The sequence below is a fragment of the Girardinichthys multiradiatus genome, chromosome 13 (genome assembly GCF_021462225.1).
Source record: "Girardinichthys multiradiatus isolate DD_20200921_A chromosome 13, DD_fGirMul_XY1, whole genome shotgun sequence".
In the NCBI taxonomy this organism is placed as follows: Eukaryota; Metazoa; Chordata; class Actinopteri; order Cyprinodontiformes; family Goodeidae; genus Girardinichthys; species Girardinichthys multiradiatus.
In genome coordinates, this window is record NC_061806.1 from 34,275,848 (window position 1) to 34,300,076 (window position 24,229).

The 24,229-nt window shown below is 37.4% G+C and overlaps 1 protein-coding gene across 1 annotated transcript in view; it reads left to right on the forward strand.

Annotated features, from left to right (window-relative positions):
* The window catches only part of LOC124879269 (glutamate receptor ionotropic, kainate 5-like), a 299,585-nt gene that overhangs the window by 166,455 nt on the left and 108,901 nt on the right, over window positions 1–24,229 (forward strand). The window contains exon 3 of the mRNA XM_047383724.1: window positions 19,667–19,825. Within this exon, the coding sequence (XP_047239680.1) occupies window positions 19,717–19,825 (109 nt within the window). The 5' untranslated portion in view covers window positions 19,667–19,716. The remainder of the gene's footprint in view (window positions 1–19,666; window positions 19,826–24,229) is intronic.

Sequence of the window (24,229 nt, forward strand, 5' to 3'; positions counted from 1 at the left end):
CCCTTCCCTGTCTGAAAACTGCAAATAAATGCCACTTGTGCCACAAAAAAAAAAAAAAAGAATATTACATCAGACCAATAAAAAAAAACATTGCTAATACAGAAATGTGGGCTTAATAAAATGTAGGTTTAGTACTTGCTTAAGGGATGTCATTTTTGAAAAGTACTTTTAACATGACAAACGAGCCTCGCCTGGGCTCATATTCTAATTTCCTGAATATAACTGTACAGTTAGTATTATTATTGGTGACACCGTTAACCTTTTCTTGAAATAACTCATAAGACTTTAAGACTAACAGGTTGCAGGTTATAATTCACATCTGTCCTGCAATGACCAGATATTAACAAAATAAAGTGTTTGTTTGTGTGGCAGAATATTTCGTTTGTTTGCAAACATAATTACAATGATATTAAAGAATACAGGTCATCCAGAGGTTACAGTCCCCATGGTGGTCATGAAACAAGAAAACTGCACCACAAACCCAGCATATTTGACATCATTTTTGAAGAACCTTGGGAGGGCAACTTCACTCGACTAAATTCAGTTAATCCTGATAAACCTTCTGCAATATCAGCAAAAATTAAATTGCTGAAAGTTACAATGCATTGTTTGAAAGGTGAGTAATTAATGAAGCAATGAGAGCCAGAACTCTTCCTACATTTGTTTTTTGCAATTGTATTTGTTCTTTGTTTTGAGTTCAAGCTGAAATGCCTTCAAATAGCAAAGACTTCTTGCAAAAGACATTTTGAATCTGACAAACAATAAAACCGCCTCACCCGAACAACCCTGCACAGCCCTGTATACAAATTTGATACATGCTTATTCCTTCAATTATGTTGTGCAATAAGGTGTGATTGCACAGGAAATAAGTTTGCAACAAGTTTTGCTCACTAAAATGCAATTTTTAATTAGGGATGGAGAAACTATTTTCTCTGAGCATACATGGCTCAGATGTGATTTTAACCTATTCATCTTCACAAGTTATCCCTAAATTGAGTGTTGTATGTACTCTGATCCTCAGTTTTTTCCATTGATTTTCAATAGAATTCAAATTGAGTGATTTACTGGGCCATTTCAGGAGCTTTATTTCTTTCTCTGAAACAATTTGTGAGTGTCCATACATGTGTGTTTTATGTTTCATGAATATGAATATATGGATAATATATATGAATATGTGTACCCTGTATATAATCTGTAAAAGAGCCAGATCTGTAACATGACCACTGAAGAAGAGTTTTTATTCAGCAATGTAGAGTATGGTCCTTTTCAGACACAAAATAAGTGTGGCACTTTTGAAGAGTGTTGTTAGTGAGCCTGCACAGAAGCAGACTTGGCTTTGGAGGGCCTTACAACCCCCTCCCACTTAGGGCTAATTGGTTTAGAGTCCAACCTAATGTGGCAGACCCTCAAAGCATAAGGACTGAGAGTGGGTTGGAGGAAGGTGAAGGGTTTGGACTGGAAATGGGCCAAAGTCTTTAAAAGCAGTCAAGAAGGACTAATATATTATACAAAATATATAACAGAAAAAAAAATCCTGCAGACCAGCAGGCTTAAGTGATCACAAACATGCATAATTTCATATAGTTCTCTCATTACATACCACTCAAGTAAAAAAATCTCATTAAGAGTGAGTTAAAAGGTCCTAAAGGGCAGTTCCAAAAATTCTGAAATTTTCTGTTAAATAGAGTATTTTATCAAAATGTACAAACAAGTGTAAAATATGGATATGAAGGGTAATAAAATGGATATTAGACATTACATGAATGAGCAATCTTTAGGCGAACTAACAGCTTGAAGGAAGCTTGAACCCACAATTAAATTCATTCCAGTGGCAGACTCCCACCTCCGCAGCGTGGAACCTGTTGGTGCAGCCTGCCTTTCCTGTGTTTCATCTCTGCAGACACTCATCCAGAGGTTGAGTTCTCCTCTGTTGGTGTTAGCTTGCAGAAGAGCTGAAGTCACAAAGGATACTGAACCTTGTAGGTGTGAACGATCTCACAAGAGACAAACCTTCTGTTCATCACTCTGCTCTTCCTTTTCACACTCAAGCTTCGTTTTTTTTTTTTTTTTCTCCTCTATCTCGCCCTTTTTTCCATCATGTCTGTTCTTTGATTTTTCATCTGCTGCAGTGCTGGAATGTTTCCAATCAATCAACAATGGTTTCAGCCAGAAAATTATTTACTATGACATATCTATTGACTAAAAGCTGATACAAATATCTTCTTTCATCATTTCACTGTTTCTGTTTCCTGTTGATTTTAAGTTCACATTAATGTTGGTCAGTGACTATCTATTTATCTATCTATCTATCTATCTATCTATCTATCTATCTATCTATCTATCTATCTATCTATCTATCTATCTATCTATCTATCTATCTATCTATCTATCTATCTATCTATCTATCTATCTATCTATCTATCTATCTATCTATCTATCTATCTATCTATCTATCTATCTATCTATCTATCTATCTATCTATCTATCTATCTATCTATCTATCTATCTATCTATCTATCTATCTATCTATCTATCTATCTATCTATCTATCTATCTATCTATCTATCTATCTATCTATCTATCTATCTATCTAACTATCTATCTATCTAACTATCTATCTATCTATCTATCTATCTATCTAGCTAGCTGGCTGGCTGGCTGGCTGGCTGGCTGGCTGGCTGGCTGGCTGGCTCACTCCTGCATGGGCACATAGCAACAGTCAAACTGGAGGAGAAAAAAACAAAACAATATCCTCACATTTAGAACCCTCAGTTAGATTTGTAACATATTAGATGTAAATTAAACTCTGCCATGTAGGATCCAACTTGTGCATCACCTTGGAAAGTCAGACTAATCTCTCTGTTGGTCAGATAGGAGACATCTCACCTGTCTTCAATCAGCGACATCTTTCCTCAGCCGCCACCTCCACAACACGTACTTCATTTAAGAAGTTTTTCAGCTTTGTCTCAGGCATCCAAAGAATCAGCCTCATCCTCATCACATGTCTGCAGCTCGGCGTTCATCTTCTCCTGCCAAAATCATGACGGTCCCAGGATGGTAAGATTCCATTGTGTCCTTCTTCTCACTTGGTTTCTTTCTTGGGCCCACCTCAGTTTCCTGTGCCTGCTGAGAGCATCAAAGATGGCTCACCACCACTACCTTTTCCTGACAAGGGGGCCAAGCAGCACTCTCCTCTACCTTGAGCACAAGTTCATGTTTCAAGAGGAGGAGGAGACACCGGGGCATCTGTCTTCTCAAGTTCCTGTCCTTGTCCCCAATTTAGGGAACCAGTTCACCTTTTCCTGTCTATCAAGTCCGTCTCCATCGGGGAGGTTGTGGACAACCCAACAGTTATTAATTATTTCTGCAATGAGGGGATTGACGTTTTTGCCCCCTCAAGTTGGCTGCTACTGCTCTGTCTGTCCTGTTCAGTCATTCATCAGCTCTTTGTTACTGGTCTCTGCAGCCAACCAACAGTTCTTCATCGCTGTCCTGCAACTTTTTGATGCATCCCTTCTCCAACATCAAATGAATGCCTCATTACTAGGCCTCTGCAGAGCTTAATGACTAAATGCTGATGAGGGAATTCAGATGTGTTGCAGAAAGTATGCATGCAAAACTTGTAGGGTAATTCCTCTTGAGGACTGGACTTGGGAACCCCTGTTGCAGACCAATAAAGTTTTGTGTTCAAAAAACTTTCAGAAAATGCTTCAGTGATTCTAAACATTATCAAATAATACTGAGTAGACAAATTATTTTCTCAAATTTTGTCTGAACAGTCCAACAGTTGTCATTAATTCTGTGGCACTGAAAAAGTCAAATCTAATTTCTACACAAATCTTTCAACCAGATGTGAAATAATTTGACCAAGAATGTGTTTATACAATTTAATGTAAGATGAGCTATTATACTTACGTGCATAAGTGTAATATAAAACATAGAAACATGGCTAAAAAAACAATCTTATTAAATTTGTTGTTTTTTACAGCAATGCAAAACAGTCAGCCACTTAACCTTTAGATAAAAAAAATATAATTTGTCTTAATTAATTTGTCACTGAAAAATCAGAAGCTCAAAACAATTGTAGTTGCTAAAACAAAACATTCCATGTTCTGAGTGATTTTTTTAAGGGAATAATACAAGTAAATGTTTAAAAACAAAATACTGAATTTGTGAATGTATTTTTGAGGTCATATTTCAGAGTGTTTACAGGGTCATGACATTTAGCCTTTCTCTTTTAGGAGAATCTAGACACCCTGTTCTCCTGTTCTATAACCAAGAGAAAAAACTGGTTGAACGGTTGTTGTGTCACTGAGAGCAGCATGTCTCCTGTGACAGAAGCGATTAGTAGAGCTTTACACTGTACTTTACATTCTCGCTCCAGGTGTGCAGGCAGATGAGAGTTTCCACAACTAAAATCCTCTTTATATTCTTTGTTTCGTGTCCTGTGTCTAGAGTTCTCAAAGAGGATTTCTGACAACATATTCACTGCACTTCAACCTACTTTTCTTCTCTCTCACTCTGTAGAAACTATGCTGCATACACAGTGTTTTTTCGCAGTAATAAGGACTTTGTTCAAAGTTCAATCACTCTAATTCCCATCTTTACATTGTTGTTTTTTTAAGAGATTATTAAGTCATATCTTCACCGCATCATGTGCTTCTTCTACATGACTTTGTGTCACCTCTGGATGCATTCTGTCTCCTGTTATCTTTTGTCTATCACTCTAGTTCTCTTTTTATTTTGGCTTTCTTTTGTCTCTGCTGTCATTCGTCCTGAATATCTTTCTCTCTCTATCTCGTTACATTGTTTGGTGAAGGTCAGTATTTGACATTGAAGCATGTGCTCACCACAAAAGCACAGCAGAGTTTAGATTTGCTTGTCTGACTCATTTTTCTCTCTCAGAAGAGAGAACTGAGTAAGGATCTAATCCCTCAGTGAGACAGAGTAAGCCTCTGTTCTCTGAAAAGACAGTTGTGAGACGGAAGTCTAAATCAGGCTTGGACCATCATGCATTTTACTCATTATGAGCTATGAATTATTATTTTAACGTCACACTCATAAACAAAACGTAATAAATGTATGGAATCCTACAACCAAGTGTTGTGTATAACAGTCCTATTTCTGGTTCCATTTACGGATCAAGCTGCCACAGCTCTTTTGTATGAACTTGGTTATCTATTTATAATCTAGAACTTTGATTTAATGTAATATTTCTGATTAATTACTGTTTGTGAGTGTTTCCGATTATGTTACACTTTTTGATCATTTTATTCCTAGTCTCATTAGAACATGACAGGATTGCGACAAATTTGGAAAACCTTGTTTCAGTGTGATGGCAATCATGCTACATTATTGTTGGGGTGTGGAATGAGTGATCAGCTCAAACCAACAGTCAGACTCAGAGGAACGACACAGAGACTCTTTCTACTCGCAGCGAGGGTAATCACACTGATCTGCAGTAGACTACAGAGGTGTGATTACCGACGGGGTTTATTTTATACAGCACATATCAGGTTACAAATAGGGGTGCTGGACATGTCAGGCAGAGTTCAGAGAGTGGGAACAGAAACAGCTGATTCTACTTGCGAGGCCAGCTGCACATAGAATGTTCCGAGGCATAGGCTTCTCGGAAATGCAAACAGAAATGCATGTGAGTGATAATATGTAATAATATATGCATTCAACCTAACAATTATTGATCCCAAAAGGGTTTTCCCTGCTGTTTTTGTTTTGCATTTTTTACCTCATTCCTGTCTTTATGAGAAGCTTCTGTGCCTTTGCTATCAGTTTCATTCTTGTGAAGGAGAAAACACCATCTGTATTTGTGTCAGCTTATACACAGCGTGAAAAGAATCTGGTTGAAAGGATTTTCTATACAGAGCACTCGACACCATTTAGCATGCCGTTACACACCATCATTTTAACCTGAAACAGCTCTTTGTGACATTGTTTTCGTGGATGAAGTCACAAGGAAGCACACCAAGGCTTTCAAGCCTTTTATAAACCATACAAACGTTTTTGTAAAATATATTTATACATAAGATCTGTGGCCTGGTGCCTTGTCCTTCTTCTTCCAACACAAGGCTAATTACGATGCTGGCTCTATATCTCTGACATCCTGACATGTATATTTAGCATCTCAACTGCAGTCTGAAAAGTTACAAAATGCTTTAGTCTCCCAGCAACCAGCACAGCAGATCCTTGGCACAATCTGCTGTTGTGACACTTCTCTCTTGTTGGAAGCCCTACTCCTTGTTCATTTAAGATGATCAGTGAGATCTTTTTGGTGTTTGCCAGAGCAGAGGCTCGAGAGTTACAAGAACCCGTAGAATGAACAAGCTGCCCCTGCTGCTATTGGGACTTGCTAATAAAATTAAGAGGCAGCTCACTGAACTCTTTACACACAAGAAAAGAGCTTCAAGAACCTTCAACTTGAACTGGCTAATTCTTTATATTGCAGTGATGTCTGAATCCAGTTTTAAAGGGGCTTCAGTGGTAGTGTTTTATCTTTGTACACATAGACCTCCAACAAATGTTTAGAATGGGAAATACAAATAGTCCCCCAACTTTCCTAGTAAAATGCTATAAGCCAAAACAGCATGAAGGAATGACATATCATTTTATCTTACAAGCTCTGATGGGGGGGAAAAGTTTCTGATAAGTAGGACTTTCAAGATGAATAGGCTAATTCATTACTTTTGACTGAGCCCCAGATGTCAGCGTCACACATCATGAGTAAGAGTGAGCTGCCACCTGTCTTCCATACAGGTAAAATTGATTAATGTTGTTTCGTTTTCTCTGTGATTTGTGGCTGTCAGTTTCAGAGTTTCTATGTAAAAGATTTGTAGGGTCCTCAGAGAAAATTGGTATTTCCTCTAGGTGTAGTGTTCCCATCAATGCTGATTAGTGCTGCAAGAGATACATACCTGCAACACATTTTCTGATAAGAGACCGGATGCTGATTAAATGATTTCCTTTTGCATCAATGTCCAATGAGCCCCTGTCCTTGTATCTGACTTTTTGCCTCCTTTTTGTGTTCTCTTCAAATATGTTTTTGTACCTTGCCACGTCCTGCTCCGTCCTCTCACCTTACTCATTTTGTCCTCACCCCCCCCCCCCCCCCACCCCCCTCCTTTTTCATTTAGAGTAAGCCATGCCGCTTCCACTTTAATTGACTCTAAATTTCCCCTCTCCCTTTCTTTCCACATCTATCCTTCCATTTTCCAACTCTATATTTGCTGACAGTGGAGTTGGTAGTTTTACCTGCTGGATTGCCTCTGGAGCTTTCACACGGTTGGTCCAAGTCTCCCAGGGGCAGAGGAGACTGAGGTCAATCTGTCACCTTCACACTTCTGCGTAAGCCCATCCACTCATCTGCTCATGTGTCTTTGTCTAGTCATCACTTTGTCCTTGTCTCATTGCTTCTTTATCATATTTATGCTTTTGTGTCTTTTGAAAAATAAAATAAATCATCAGTAAAGCTATATAAATTTAGCTGAAGTTATTCTTTAGATTCAAGGTTTAAATTTAGTGTGCAAACTGCATCAGTCATGCTGCATTTACTTGATACTTTTGTTATGTAAAATGTGCTCTGAAAATGTAAAAATGTAAACATTTCTATTCAAGCCACTCTAATTTCAAAAACTACGAATATTGAAATTTCTACTTTTTTAACCAAATATACAGCATCGAAAGGTTACATAGTTCTTTTCACCTGCGTGTGGATTTGTGTTTAAACTCTCTTACTCCAGCTGACAGTCTTGACACTCACATTTAAGCTCAAGATGCAGCAAGTCAAATATCTGCGGTTTTTTGTTAAGTTTTTTTCAGCTTGACATTTAAAGTTATTCACTGTTTTTAGTGTCTCGAAAGTATCTCTAGTTGATGTTTGTGTTTGTCCATTATTGGAGAAAAGATTGAACTTAGTTTTGTGTGACTAGATACTCTGCTGTGTTGATGTCAGTAATGTCATGCTGGAATAAATGTAAGTTTACGTGTCATTTATCCAGCTGCACTATCAAATTCCCATATTGATTGAAGGGCACATCGACGTTATGGGGGTGACTGGAATCAAACTCACAACCTGCCAATGTCACGATGTGGTTTTGGATCGGACTAAAGTGCAGACAAGAGCTCGGCAGGATCATCTTTGTAATTCAAAGATTTATTTACCAGCTCAAAAATGTAGCAAAACCACTGCAGGTTTCCCAAGGCAAGGCGTGGCGAAAAACAAAGCATAATCATGGACGAGAACGAGGTGTGGTGAACACAAGGAACCAGCACTGAACAAAGACACAAAACCAACTAATATACTGTGAGATAACAAAGGCAGATAATCAACAGAACAGGGAACAGGTGTGACAAGGAGGCAGGGAAGCAGAAGGAACAGGTTAAAACAAATACAAAGGCTGAGGATGGGCAAAGTAGCTAATAAACAATAAACAGAAACACAGACTAAGCAAAACTATAGACAAAGATAAATAATCAAATGGGGAATAAGAAAACTAGAATAATCATAACTAAAGTAAACAGATAAACTAGAGGGAACATATGAACAACAACAACAAGCTAAGAACAAACAAAGAACCCATAAAGAAAACCTGAATACAAAAGTAAATAAACCTAACCACACTGACTGAAATTACTGGAAAGGAAACAGAAAACAAACTAGTAAACAAGAAGAGTGCAAAGGAACAAATAATAAAACACAATTAAACACAAAGATACTAAAGAGAAATAAAACTAGGGAATCCAGGGAAGACCAAGAACGATAATAATTACAATAATAATAATAATAAACCATTCAAAGTAATAAGAAAACAACCATAAAATAACTTAAGAAGTAAACACTAGGAGGCAGAAGAGGGAGAAAAGAAAACATGATACAAAAACTGAAATAGAAACATCTAAGCAAAAGGTAAACAAACACAAAGCCACAAACAAAGTCCAAAAATGTCACTCTGTGACAGCCAAATACGAAACAAAAACTCTTCCCACCGATTAAAACCATTTATTGTGTTCATTTTTACATAAAAGTAGTATGTAATATCACTTGACTTTCAGGGTCACTCAATCAATCAATCAATCAATCAATACCTGTCTTTAATGAATAATTTCCCACATTTATTTGATAATATTTTAGGAAATAATTTTTTATTTTTACCTTCTTTGCAACACAACTGCTTTTAGTTTCCTTACAGAACAAAAACAAACCAAACAGTTAATTAATAAAGGCTTGGGATCTGTAAAGTTAGAATCAGCAGTATATGGGAGTATTTAAAAAACACAGTAAAACTATGCGTCAAAGTGGGATCTATAAATCTCCGAAAGATTAGGATCTCTAATAAATGTAATATCAGATGTCATCTACATTGCATGCACAATGCTCTTTGAAAATGGCACTGCATTGTTTTTTTAATAACACAAACAACCTGAGAATCTCTAGGATAAATGGACCTAATGTCAACACAAATTGCATCTGAATCACTAATCAGTTACCCACTTGCACAAATGTAATTTAATTTTGAGTTACTGACCTTTTCGTACGATTCAGAAAGGGGACTAAATCTGATTATCTGGTGTGCATCTGATGCTGAAGCCAATTCTTGTCCATGGGCATCAAATACTGCAGTTTAATCAAAACCAACAGTTCAGAAACACAGACTCTGCAATGCAGCTGGAGCTCGGAAGGTAGAGGGCTCTTTTACCACTCAGGATTTGTAGTTCAAACTCCAATCTGTTTGTACACGGCATATAATCTGATGCATTACTATTAAGTGAATTTTGAAAACTGTCCACCTACACTGCAGCCTCCTGGCTTACCTGGGTGAAGTTCCAACAAATCACAGTCAGTACACCAGGTACTGGTGTACTAACTGGTTTATATCATGGTATCATGGTACTAACTGGTTTATATAATGAAAACAGTGTACTATTAATGTTTGATTCTGTTTTCAGCTACAAGAAGTCCAGACTATTCAGACTGGCTTAATAACATTGCACCTTGGGTTGGTGTTGTAGAAAATAAGTGCTGTAGAAAATAAGTTGATAAGTTGTGTTAACCTCTATATCAGCTTGCAGAAACCACTATAAATCCTACAATAGGCCTAATTATAAAAACTGCTCTAACCAGTAACCGAATGGGAGGCCCTCTAAAGTACACATCATAATCAGTACAAGCTCCTGTATTAGGAACAACAGAAGACAAGCTGAAACCTTAATGAACCTTTGAGATAAATGTGAAACAAAATGTCTTTGCTATTTTTTTCTTGTACATTTCTTGTTTTTAAATAATCTGATGAATAATGTATCGTACAACTCTTTTTTTGAAGTTTCTCTTCTCGCTGAATGATAGGCTTTAGAGGATGTTTTTTGTTCTACATAGAAAGCTCATCATCAAAATCTAAAATTAAGCTCTAAATATATCCTTTTCTCTTAGCTGGTATTTATTAACCTCACAGTCATCATCTCTCCATCTTCATCTAATCCACAGTTGCAACAAGCAGCCTGAAACGTAGCGAGTTGTGATTCAGATCATTCATCTTTGTGGGTTTTACTCCTTTGTCAGTCCTAAATTTAACCTTTTTTTCTTTGAAAGATAAAATGCAAACAATAGAATGAGTGACAAATTAAGGGGAAGCCTGTAACGTCAAATCCTTTAATGAGGGGATCTGACAGCTGTTATGTGGTGTGAGACATTTTGCTGGCATGGTATATGCCCACTTGTCATTTTAGAGGGAGGGGTCATTGCAAATCAATGCAAACAAGTTCTGACTGATTGCTGTCATTGGTGTATAAAATGTTTCTGGTATGTTGGTGCCTGGGTGAGGGTTTCTTAAGACATGTTTCGACAGCATAACTATTACTAGCAACCAGGATAGTTTCCTTTGGCTGGTATTCTATTTACCGCATCCAGTTTCACTGTATTTACTGGGGTAAAAAGAAATTCCTCTGATAGAATTTTACCTAAAAAGGAATCTGGTAAGAGCGTTGCACTTTTTCTTTAACTAGGAGCTTTTGGTGTCTCATATTTAAAACATCCTGATAGTGTAAAACATAGATCCTAGAGCTTTCTTTACCATCAATTTAGAAGAATTATATCTGGAAAATTGCTCTTTGAACATAGGGGTGTAAGGGTGTAAAGTTTAAAGTGCGATACTAAGTCTGGAAAGAGTATGTTACTTTTGTCTGTATTCCATAACTAATCATATTCTAAGTATCTGACTGTGAAAGATCAGTGCTGTGTTAATGTTCTATGAGTGCCCCCATGTGGTCAAATAGTCATTAGCTCAGTTTTTCAGAAAGTGAGTCTGACTGATGTCAGATGGGCCTTCAAGCATTTGGCATACCGAGGTAAGTTATTCTTGATCAGTGCAGACAGAAAGTCTGCAAAATACAGCATGAAATTAAATAATATTAATGGGTCATTGCTACAACATTTTAATGATCAATTTTGTAGCATATATACAGTGTGTATAAAAGTCATATCAGGGTTGCCAAGTTCATGCTGCGGACTTTTTTTGACATGTCCAAAAAAATCGATGGTAGCCTGTATTACATGGTGATGTTTGATTCGCAAATGCAATAATAAAAAAAAAAAAAACACATGAAGTAGATCAAGATACATTTACACATTTACTGAGTATGCTACCCCACATTTCAAGGAAAGTGGGAAGAAAGAATACATCCGAGCAGTGTTCCAGTTTATTTTACAATGTCATTGGATCTCTTGAATCCGCAATATTTATGTGGTCTTTAACTACATAAATACTTTAAACTTTTTTTGATCAAAAGAAAAGATTAGTGAGTCCAAGACAGAAGTTATTGTACTGTCTGTGACTATTTTTATTATTATGAAGAACTGAAGATAAACTTCAAAAAATCATGTGCATAATAAATATAAAAGCTGTGTGTTTGAAATATAATTTTTCAGAGGATGTCCTTGGATTCTCTTGATTTTTCTTTATTTCTTTTTATCATGATCTCCATCATAAAAACTGTATTTTTTTCTTAATATAACAATAAAATCTTGATGGATGGATGCTTGGATATTTACTTACATATGTTACTTTTTAGTTATTTCTAGTGCATGCAGAAACCAAACCTCTCTCTTCCCTCTCTGCTAAATGAGAGGATTACCATGTCATTATAATGGTTTGAGTCAGCAACACTGCACTCCATGATGCCATTGCTGCAAAACAAAATCTCCTTATCCCCTGAAGGAAAAGAAACCTAATATCCTATATTTAGGTGAGCATTAAGGTCCATTACCCAACAGATGGGGTGCTTAATTTGAAGCCCTCCTATTTTGTTGGGTAAAAGCCATTTTTTCCTTTTTCTTTTACGCTAACTGCATCTGAGACAAGATAATCTGGTGATCAGATCAAGGAAGCTTTATGGCCTAACCTGTCACAAAAGCTTTGCTACCACAAAATTTCAACAACAAATTGGGTTTGAAAAAATACATTATTTTTTAACATAAAGACCAAACATTAATGATACTAATTTCCATATTTAGCAGGATCCAGTTAAGTACACACTAGATATGTCTGCAGGTTCTTACTGGGTCACCTTCTTCTTGTTATTTCTTTAAAATATATAAAATGTTCAACTCAGCTGAGTACACATTTAACTTTAATAAAAGAGCTGCAACTGTGTTTTAATTGAACAGTTTGGTAAGTGAGTCACTCCTGCTGCAGGTAATTTGAAATTACAATTTAACCTTTAGGGTGCCAACGTGATGATAAAATGGTAGTTAGAGGAAAGCAATAATTTAGGTTTCTGGGATATTCAAAGACTTGTTTTCAAATCTTTTTGGTTTTTTGCTTGTATACATGTGGCCATAGGTTCTGTTTAACATACATTTAAAAATTTTGCTCTACTAAATTTGACCTCTAAAGATTTTTTTGTGTAGGAGTAGGGTTCACTGCGGGTTTTGGGAAACAATACAGAAACAGTATATTCTTTGTAATTGAAGATGAGCTGCAGTGATTAATTCAAGACTACTTTCTTGGGGTTGTAATCATGATTTTTTTAACAACCATTTAATTTTTTTCCTAAAGAATCTGCAGTGGCTCGAGGAATAGTGTTGTTTCTGCCCTTCGATCACAACTCCCTCGATTATTTACGCATTTAATTTGAAATCCAACAATTCGTCTCTTTACACACAAAACCAAGGATATATATTTGTCTATGAAGACAGCAGCATTCTCAGCATGTGTTAAATTAATATGGATCTGCACAGCCACAGTCTAATCATTTTATAATGTGCAGGATGTTTACATATTTATCGGCTCTTGTCTATTGAGTGCTTTAGCTACATGTGGTGTAGTACAAGAATGTCATATTGGTAAGTTTAGCACACAAATTTATTGTGCCGAAAGCAATATGTTGAAAACAATATACAGTGCCTTGCGAAAGTACTCGGCCCCCTTGAACTAGTCAACCTCTTGCCACCTTTCAGGCTTCAAACATAAAGATATAAAATTCTAGTTTTTTGTGAAGAATCAACAACAAGTGGGACACAATCGTGAAGTGGAATGAAATTTAGTTGATGTGTCAAATTTAACAAATAAAAGACTGAAAAGTGGGGCATGCAATATTATTTGGCCCCCTTGCGTTAATACTTTGTAGCGTCACCCTTTGCTGCAATTACAGCTGCAAGTCGCTTGGGGTATGTCTCTATCAGTTTTGCACATTGAGAGACTGAAATTCTTGCCCATTCTTCCTTGTAAAACAGCTGGAGCTCAGTGAGGTTGGATGGAGAGCGTTCGTGAACAGCAGTCTTCAGCTCTTTCCACAGATTCTGGACTGGATTCAGGTCTGGACTTTGACTTGGCCATTCCAACACCTGGATACGTTTATTTGTGAACCATTCCATTGTAGATTTGGCTTTATGTTTTGGATCATTGTCTTGTTGGAAGATAAATCTCCGTCCCAGTCTCAGGTCTCTTGCAGACTCCAATAGGTTTTCTTCCAGAATTGTCCTGTATTTGGCCCCATCCATCTTCCCGTCAATTTTCACCATCTTCCCTGTCCCTGCTGACGAAAAGCAGGCCCAAACCATGATGCTGCCACCACCATGTTTGACAGTGGGGATGGTGTGTTCAGCGTGATGAGCTGTGTTGCTTTTACGCCAAACATATCGTTTTGAATTGTGGCCAAACAGTTGGATTTTGGTTTCATCTGACCAGAGCACCTTCTTCCACATGTTTGGTGTTTCTCCCAGGTGGCTTGTGGCAAACTTTAAACAAGAATTTTTATGGATATCTTTGAGAAATGGCTTTCTTCTTACCACTCTTCCATAAAGGCCAGATTTGTGCAGTGTATGACTGATTGTTGTCCTACGGACAGACTCTCCCACCTCAGTTGTAGATCTCTGCAGTTCATCCAGAGTGATCATGGGCCTCTTGGCTACATCTCTGATCAGTCTTCTCCTTGTTCAAGATGAAAATTTAGAGGGACAGCCGGGTCTTGGTAGATCTGCAGTGGTCTGATACTCCTTCCATTTCAATATGATTGCTTGCACCGTGCTCCTTGGGATGTTTAAAGCTTGGGAAATCTTTTTGTATCCAAATCCGGCTTTAAACGTCTCCACAACAGTATCTCGGACCTGCCTGGTGTTTTCCTTGGTCTTCATGATGCTCTCTGCGCTTTGAACAGAACCCTGAGACTATCACAGAGCAGGTGCATTTATACGGAGACTTGATTACACACAGGTGGATTCTATTTATCATCATCAGTCATTTGGGACAACATTGGATCATTCAGAGATCCTCACTGAACATCTGGAGTGAGTTTGCTGCACTGAAAGTAAAGGGGCCGAATAATATTGCACGCCCCACTTTCAGTTTTTTATTTGTCAAAAAAGTTTATTTGTTAAAAAATGTCATTTGTTAAAAAGGTTTGACACATCCAATTCCACTTCACGATTGTGTCCCACTTGTTGATTCTTCACAAAAAAGTAGAATTTTATATCTTTATGTTTGAAGCCTGAAATGTGGCAAGAGGTTGACCAGTTTAAGGGGGCCGTGTACTTTCGCAAGGCACTGTATATGAAAAGAGAAAAGAGCCTGTAATTTCTAGCAGGAAGTCATGCAGTCTGAAAAAATACTATTGATATTTAAATTTTGTTGAGTTAATTTTGTCTGACTTCTTTTTCGCAAATGCTTGCTCATGCTTTTTTACGCCTCTTTTATTCCAATGTGATGTCAGAGTTCAGTTGAAAACATGGTCAGATTTACAAAATTAACATTTTTACTCCTGCCAAACTATTTTTATTTGCAAATATGCATGTAGCCATTAGCTGTCAGTGCTCTTCAGTGGTTCGTATTGTCTTTTCAGTTTAGGTTGCAGTAATCTCAAATGTATCTTAGAAGGTAATAGTAGTATGTGTAAGGAGTAGGAAAAATCTATTTATCTACCTGAAATTCAAGTGATAACATAAATGAAGTTTCAGACTGCTACGATCAAGTTTTTATAGGACTCTTAGTCTTGGAAAAAAGTGGCAGAGGCCCTTAGACGTTTACAGAGAATTTTACATGTAATGATTAATGTCTTTTCAATTCAATTCAATTCAATTCAAAAATACTTTATTAATCCCAAAGGGAAATTAAATACAATTTTAAAACATGTCTTGACCCAAGCTCGACATGCCGGATTGGAAGCATTTAATTCCTTCTAATAAAAGATAAGCATTCATTTTCATTTCATGCTTTGAAGTTTCCTTGAGACCAGCATGCTCTCCACCTGATGCAGTCCACCCACAAATATCTCCACATACTGTAGCCGACATACGCACCGATGAAAACACTAAGAAACACATTTTCTGTTTCTCAACTGAAATTTACGCACAGGTCATTTATTCATTATTGAGCACTAAAATTTCTTGATGTTTACAAAGTGCACTTCATATCTTCATATGCAGCAAGACAAGAAACAATGTGACACTAGCTTTAAAAGACTTTTAGGTAGAACACAGAAAGGGATGTGCCATTGTAATTGTGTTATAGATATGTTTTGGCAAAGAAAATGTTTTGTATTCATGTTGCATTCAGAAACTTATTCCTGCCTTGGAGTTTGCATATTAGGCTAGAACTGTTGGAGAAGTACATCCTACTAGGTTCCCTGAGATTATCTGTGCAGGAAGATTTCCTCTATTATATATACCAGGAAACTCGGGTGCAGTGGAGTTTTTCCTCGTTGTGTTATTGCATATATTAAACATAGCTCAAACTTGCTATGTTCAATAACTTTCTCTTCCACAATATTGCCTGTTATGTCTTCGAGAATATAGGTTTGGTCTTTATTGCGGCTGCTGTGACCCACACCATCTTCACTTGTGAAGTTGATGAAGTGAGGCTTTAAAGCCTAATGCCTTGCTACGCTCTATGTAAATTGCTGTGAATGTGTGTCAGCTAAATGCCTCCAATGTAAAATGAGATTGAATTGAAAACAGCTAATAGAGCTGTGCCTGTGATTAGCCTTGGAGCTGCTGCAGCGAGCTGTGATGCTGGTTTGTATCAGCAGGGTCCCGCTGGCTCTGTTTGCCTGCTGACATGATAGCGTTTTCTACAGGAAATACCCTAATTAATTGTTGTCATTATATGTTTTTTTCTACCTTCAGTCAGTTCTCATTTCCTGTCACTGCTCAGCATCACATCTTTGTCCTAGTTTCCTGCTCTTAGATCATCATCCTTTTTTGTTGTTATTTTTTACGTTCTCTGCATGATTCTAACACGTGTTTATTTATTTATATATTTTTATTTACTTCATCAATTCCTCTGGACATGTTCTTCTTCTATTTCATATTTTCCACTTCTCCATCCCTTTTATACCTCTTTTGAGCTCATAAAAAATGTTGCAGTAGACGTTGGCAAACATGAGGTTTATTTTGGATACACAACTGCTTGGGACTTCAACAATGACAGTGCCTGGTGGCTCCCACAGAAGAAAAGGAAGGGAATTACATACAGCACCAATGGGATGTTCAATGGGCCCAGATGTAAAATTAATCAAATATTTCGTGCACAACCACTGTGTCTTGTTGTATTAGCTGTTGATTTAAACTAAAAACTTGAAATGTAGCTCTAGTTATTTTGAATTTTAGCTTTGCACTTCTGATTGTGCTTCTTTCAGCATCTTTACATTAGATCAAGTGGAAAGTGGTTTGTTTTGGTTCAGTGTTTCACTAATTGTCCCTTGCAGAAAACAGAAAAATACAGAACTGAATGTGGCTGAATATCTCCTCCCCATTTCCTGTCGGTCAACTTGGAAAAAATAGGCCACCAGTGCCACAAAATTTTTAAGAAAGAAAAATACAAAACTGGCCTAGCTCTAAAGCAAGACAACTTTATGTTTAACACTCCTTATCTGTAGGTGACGTTTTTTTTGACTTGACATTGTTGACAGATTTAACCAATAGCCTATCAATAAAGCTTATCCATTTTAGATCAGTTAGGATTACCAAAGTTATTTGCTAAATGCCGGAATAATTAGAGAGAAATATTTTTACAGAGTTTATTACTTTATTCGAAGACAAAAGTCTACTTACACTTTAACTGGTGATAAACTACACAACTTTCATAGTATTTACATATTTTGAAAAGACTTGAAGTTCACATGGACAGACTGGTTTAGGCAGAATTGTGTTACACAATTAAAAGAGTGTCAAACATTTCACCACTGTTTCTGCTGAGGAACCACAAACTAAACCCAAACTTTTGTGGAAAGTCTTGTAAGGGTGACAGTTCAAAGGAACAAACATACCAGTAGGTAGCAGTAATAGAAAATATTCTCAAAATTTGGACAGGCTATACTTCTCCCCTCATTAAATTAATTTTAAACGAAAAATGTCAATACTGCCATTTTAACAGACAATATGTTTCAACTATAATGCCAAATATAATTTAAATTTATGATGATTGTATTTGTAATGTAAAATATATTCATTCAGAAATCTCAATTTCTTAAATTAAGTCATGTTACCTGCTTGTTCAATATGTGAGTTGTTAGGTTTCTTTTTATTAGGCCCTTTACAAACTACTGTATGTTAGTCTTAAAAATCTGAGTCTCTTTTTTTGTCTTTTTTGCTTCTTTTTATCAATAAATAATTGTAATTAGTTTTGTTTAAGGGTAAAATTATGCCCACTGTTATTTTGCATTTAGGTTCAAAATGTTGCATTGTTACAAATGTTTCAGGAAAAAAACAAGGCTCATGTTCCAGCCTCTCTTTTTCATTGGCTGTCAGGGACACATATTCGCAGTTGGGTTGATTGAAAGTATCTTACTGAGTCCAGATTTGTCTAAAATTATTTTAACATGTTTGTTTGACTGCAGCTGAGGTTGGGTCAGGCCTGTTCTACACACATGCGAAGTCCGGTCTTCACCTCTTCTTACACTAACAGATTTTTGTGCCAAGTCATCCTGCCGACTGACCGCAACTACCGCAGACTAATGAAGACTGACACAGACTTTCCCGACTTGGAAGCGAACTGTGCCCAGTCTTCAAATGCCTGAAGGTGCCATGTTCATTGGTTTAAACAACTAAATGCAAGGTTTAACATCATGGCAATGTCCAGCTATCATACCATTCAGGAAGAAGGCAGATTTTGTTTCCAACAGAGTTTTTGTTGCAAAATGTGCTTATCAACCTCAGAAGAAAAAGCAAAAGACCTTGTGAAAATTATTTCTGGAGACATGTTCTGTGGTTTGATGAAGCAAAACCTTAAGGGTTTGGTAATAATAGCTATCATAACATCTGGAGAAAAGGGGGTAGGTTGCCTTAGAGAATCTTGAAACTATGAAGTAGGGAGGTGGCAGCATCATGTGGTGGATGTGCTGTAGAGGGAACTACTGAACTTCATCAAATAGCATCATGAGGGAAAACAAAAAACATTATGTGGAAATACTGAGGCAACATCTTAAGAGATCAGCAAGGAAATAAAACCTCAGGGACAAATGGGCCTCCCAAAGGAACAATGACCTTAATAATTATGTCAGATTAGTTACAAAGTAGAAAATAAAGTCAATGATTTGAAGTGGTCATCAGAAAGCCCTGATCTCACTCACCAATGGAAAGTTTCTGCAAATCTTACTTCATAAGGTTGTTTCTGTCAGGAGAAATGGGCAATAATTTCAACAAACTATGAGGAAGATCTTGTAGAAGGATACCCAAAACAATCAAGCCAAGACATTATGTTTAAACTCAGCGCTACTAGAAGCCAATGAAATTGTTTTTAAACATCTGACTTTGAAGAAAATTATTAAAAAACATCCTATGTTGGCATTTAGCAACAATAAATTATAAAATAGAAAACTTTAGTTTGATTCAACGCCATAGAGAGAGTAAAACTAAAAACATATATATTTATTTTTATGCTAAATATGTAAATGTCTGCTTTCTGCTTTACTGTGTTTTTCATTTTGATCATTTTCTACATCTTTTTAAACTTTTCTCTGTATCATCAGACACTTAACTTTGTGAACCAAGCCATTATGACGTTTTAAGCAGGGTCTCTGAAGGCAAATTCTGTACAGTCCTTGTTGTTAATAACCAATCCTGTTAAAAAATGGGTGGCGTCACTGCTTAAATAATGTGTGACATGTCACAATGCTAGCATATATAGTATGTGCCAGTAATAATGGCTTTTCATTTGTCTTAAAGGTGGCGGTACAGGCAGCCAGCAGACCATTCTCCATGAGGAGCAGTGGAAGATGCCAGCTCTGCCAGCACTGCTGCTGTCGATTTATGTCGTTGTCCTGTTGCTGACTAAGGCACCTCTCTTCTTCAGCCAGGCCAACACCCTATCTGCCGTCCGGATGGGTGAGTAAAGCAGCAAATGTTTGTGTCATGCAATGTCTTTTTTTGTCAGTATGTAATGAAAACTAAACTTATGAATACAGTTCTTGTTGAAATTGTTGAACTGCACATTAACCAAACATAGTTCATCTTTAACCTTATACCTTTTATGATCTCTCTTTATTATTGTTAATACACAGAAATTATGTTGTGTTTGGAAAAAAAATATGGTTTGATCTGTAAAACATTTGTTTGTGTGGTAATGTCACATTAAAAGGTGGGTTAAAAGGTAACCTCTACCAGCAGTCAGCATGAGATTTCAGATGCAGTTGTTTAACACCCTCTGGAGCTTGCGCTGTATTATTCTTAGGCATGTCATGAGGAGTACCATATTTAAAAACAAAGTTATTCCTCTCTTGTTTCTTGAACATGCGAGAATCAGTATTCTAACATTCCTGTGAGTGTTAGATTAACAATGGTCACTGAATAAACTTGTTGAAATGCAGGGTTACTGATTCAGAAAGATATAGCACTCCTCTAAACTACAGGCTGGCTGACAAATAAATAACATGACCTTCTATTTTTTCAAATATACATCGGAAGGAATCCCTGAATGGAAACTGAGATTCTTTTTCCACCCAAAGGAAAAAGAACCTTATAACAAACACCAATGTCTCAAGACTTCCAGGAGGGCATCAGATGTTATTTGCTCAATCCCTCTGTTGGAAAAAAAGGAGCTTATGCTTTATGGTGGGTTGTCATAATGCCAGGGCTGATCTACTATATGTGGGATGTAATTCCAGCGTTATAATTGGGTGATTGGCTGCGCTTTGTAAATAATCACTGCTTAGTCAAATTTGTCAGTCTTATGTGTAAAGACACAGATCTATATTTTGAAATCCACCTCCTTTTCACCAGGCCTTTAGTTTTCTGAGTGATTTGAATGCATGCTGGTGGCACTACCAGAATGAAGTAGAGACAGAAATCTAAAAAATGTCAGGCGAGGACATATAATAAACACCATTGATAGAAAGTTGTAAGACGCTGTGCATCTTTTCTCACAAATTTTCAACATGTTTCAGGAGAAAGAAAGTCTTGGTTTAATGTTGCTAACAAGTCCTTATGAAGTGGATTTTTATAATTCTAGCTTATGATCAGCTTGCCTGCCATTGATTCTTGTCAAATGAATATAAAAAAAAAAAAAGTTTTGGAATATCAATGATCTTCCCACTGCATTTATGTTGTTTGCAGTACAAACACATAATTTTAGGTTATTCTGTCTTTACATACCTGTATGTAAATAATTAAATTCAAAATCAATTCAGTTTGCCTTATGTGTATAGAGCCAATTTACAACAAATGTCATTTCATGGAAATTTTACAAGACAGCTGTTTTTCAAACCTGCAGAAGAAGATGTTGAGGTCGTCAGCCAGTTGGGGGGGTCATTACATTGTGGAAAGGACAGATTCCTGTAGTTAGATGTGATTCAGGCCCCTTCAAACTGCTGCTGGTATGTTAGCTGAGAAGCTACTTTTTAACTTTTTGCTGAAGCTTCTCTCAGCTGCCCTGTTCTACTTGGTCTGTTTGTTCCTGGCCTGCTTATACAAGTCCCTGTCCAAACTGCTGTAAGCCTGTTCTTTGATCCAATGGATCTCAAATGTGAAGTGAGATGGAGTTTTGACGAAAATTCAGAATGAAAGACTCACCTTCACCGCCTCCACCTTCCAGTGACTCTTCGGTGCGTCCCCCAGCCTTCCAATCAACATCCTGTCCGTCTGATTCTCCATCCAATCACCTTCCGACGCCTTGCTTTTAAAGGAGCTTCTACCGTGTTCATCTTCACTTGTCAGCTGAGCTCATCCCTCCTCCACCACACCTCCACCATCTTCCTTCACATCTACTCCTGGCTTCCTCGCTCCCTGGCCACCAATCCACCACCAGTGTCGGATCAGGGGGAAGACATATTTAAATCTAAGCCTTACAAATGATCATCTTAGCTCATGTCATTCTCAGCATTCATGTCTTCCCCCCAGGTCAGAGCGCCAAAGAAATAACCATGTAATTTCTCATCAATAAAACTTTTCTAATTGCCATCCCTCTCTTTGTAAGTCTTTTCAGATTGAACTATGGTTTATTGTTGTTGTATGTGTAAAAGGTCTTGATCTGCACACACAAAAACTGACATATGATGTAAGAGTTTTACCAAGTTTATATAGGTCAATGGCTGAAGTTTCAAAACCTCCAGTCTGTGCAGTCAAAGCAGGCCAGTAACATTTGCTTTGACTCCTAGTAGTCCTAACCACAGGCTTAGAGGTTTTCAGTTTTTGCCTGTAAGTTGGAATAAGCTAAAGCAGACTGTGATCAGAGACTCCCAAAGGTGCACAAGCAACTATGTGGTAAACTTCTTTTAAGAATGTGAAATAGTGGTCTCGTGTGTTTGTGTCTCTGATGGGACACTTTACGTGCTTGTATTTTTGTTTTTTGTTTGTACTTTGGTAGTTCATTTAGGAGGATTGCACTGTTAAAATCTGAAATGCATGCTTATGATGGGATGGACACACCGAACAGAACAAATAAGAACTCACTTCATGAATAAAAGGGTTCACAGTTTATAAAAAAATGAATCCAAGTGTGACATCAGTATATCCAGAGAAGCATAATAAAATCAATCTGATATAAACCCATCATAGACAAATTCAAATTATGCTTTATGCATTCCAAATCCATCATTTTTAGAACACAACTGAGTCAGTTTATAATACCAATTAGTAAAATGTATCAACACAAGGAGTACAGCTAACTACATCCAGTTATTAACTTTACAACAATCTTTTATAATGAGCTAACATCTGGCAAAAGTGGAAGGAAAGAAACAACCATCTCACATTAATAATCAGAACTGGGCTTACGATTAGCGGCTGTTTAAAATACAGGACAGACATGAAAAAACACAGAAGCACTTGTCTATGATAACTTTCTCCTAAAAAAAATGAATACACATAGTTTATGGGAGCAGGAGCTCCTTTAGTAGTTTTGTCTACAAGAGAAACAGTTAAACAGGTAAACAATCAAGTATTGAATTTACTGTAAATGGTGGGAACTGATGACATGTACATGCATGTGAGCATGTACAGTTGTGATAGAGAAAAGGGGCTTGTAAGGGGCTGTTATTTTACATTTAAATTCGGTGCCTTAGAAAAAAAGGTTTCAGAATGCCTGGCATGGCACATATATATCCGATTACACAATTGATTGAGGGATTATGATTATAATTAAACATTTTGTTTGTAAGCTGCAGTCTTGCTTTTCTCTCTTTAAATGTATTTGCTAATAGAAATATACATGTCCTCTAGCTCACTTCTGTTTATTTCCTCCCTTCTTCTTATCATTACAGTTGTTCTGTTTTGCCACTTGTGTTTCCTACCCATTTTGATTCATCTCGCAAAAACTCTTTGCTTTGTTTCAGTATTTAAAAATTCCTCATGGCCTCCCCTTGGCTCCATCACTCGCTAGATTAGTGTTTCTTTTTCCCTCCCCGTTTTGTTTTCAGTCCATGTCTGATTATTTGTAAGCAGATGTAAACTCCAGCTGAACCATATATTATCATAGTTTCGTTCACAGATTTGACCCACATGCAGAATGACACTCAGGAGGCAGGAGAAAAGTTTAACAAGTTTATTTTGACAGGTAAAGCATGTTGAACTGGAACCGGAACTGGAGGCACAGCACTGTACAGGAAAGGAGGACAGGTAAGCTCTCTGGAGACAAATGGGGTTACTGGGAACTGGAGCAAGATCTTTAGCTTTAGTCTTTGGTGAACAATTGGTGGAGGGTGAGCAGGGTTCGCTTGCCTGGCGGAGTTGGTATTGAGCTGTCAGCTGGAGATTGAAACAAACTGGGTTACAAAGTGCTGGTGAAGACAGGCTTCAATTGGGAGACATGAAAAGTTGGATGAATGCGGATGCTGGCAGGGAGACGGAGGCGGACTGAAGTGGGACTGACTATGGACTCAATCTGATAAGGGCCAATGTATCTGGGTGACAATTTTCTGGACATGGATTTCAAGGGGATATCTTTGGAGGATAGCCAAACCTTCTGTCCAGGTAGATACTGAGGATCTGGTGAACGTTTTCTGTCTGCATATACCTTGTTCTGCTGGGTGGTGCGGTGGAGAGCTCTGATGGTTGATTGCCAGACCTGTTTACAACGGTGGATGTGATGATTAACTGAGGTGAATGCAATGTCCTTTTCGTCGGCAGGAAACAAAGGGGGCTGGTAACCTAGAGAGATTTCAAAAGGTGAAAATCCAGTGGAAGAGGAGAAGTGAGAATTGTGAGTGTATTCGACCCAAAAGCGACTCTTTTTCTTTCTGCTCCCGGTGGAGGAGGACGCTTTTTCTCTGTCTCCCGCACCCCCTCCCATATCTG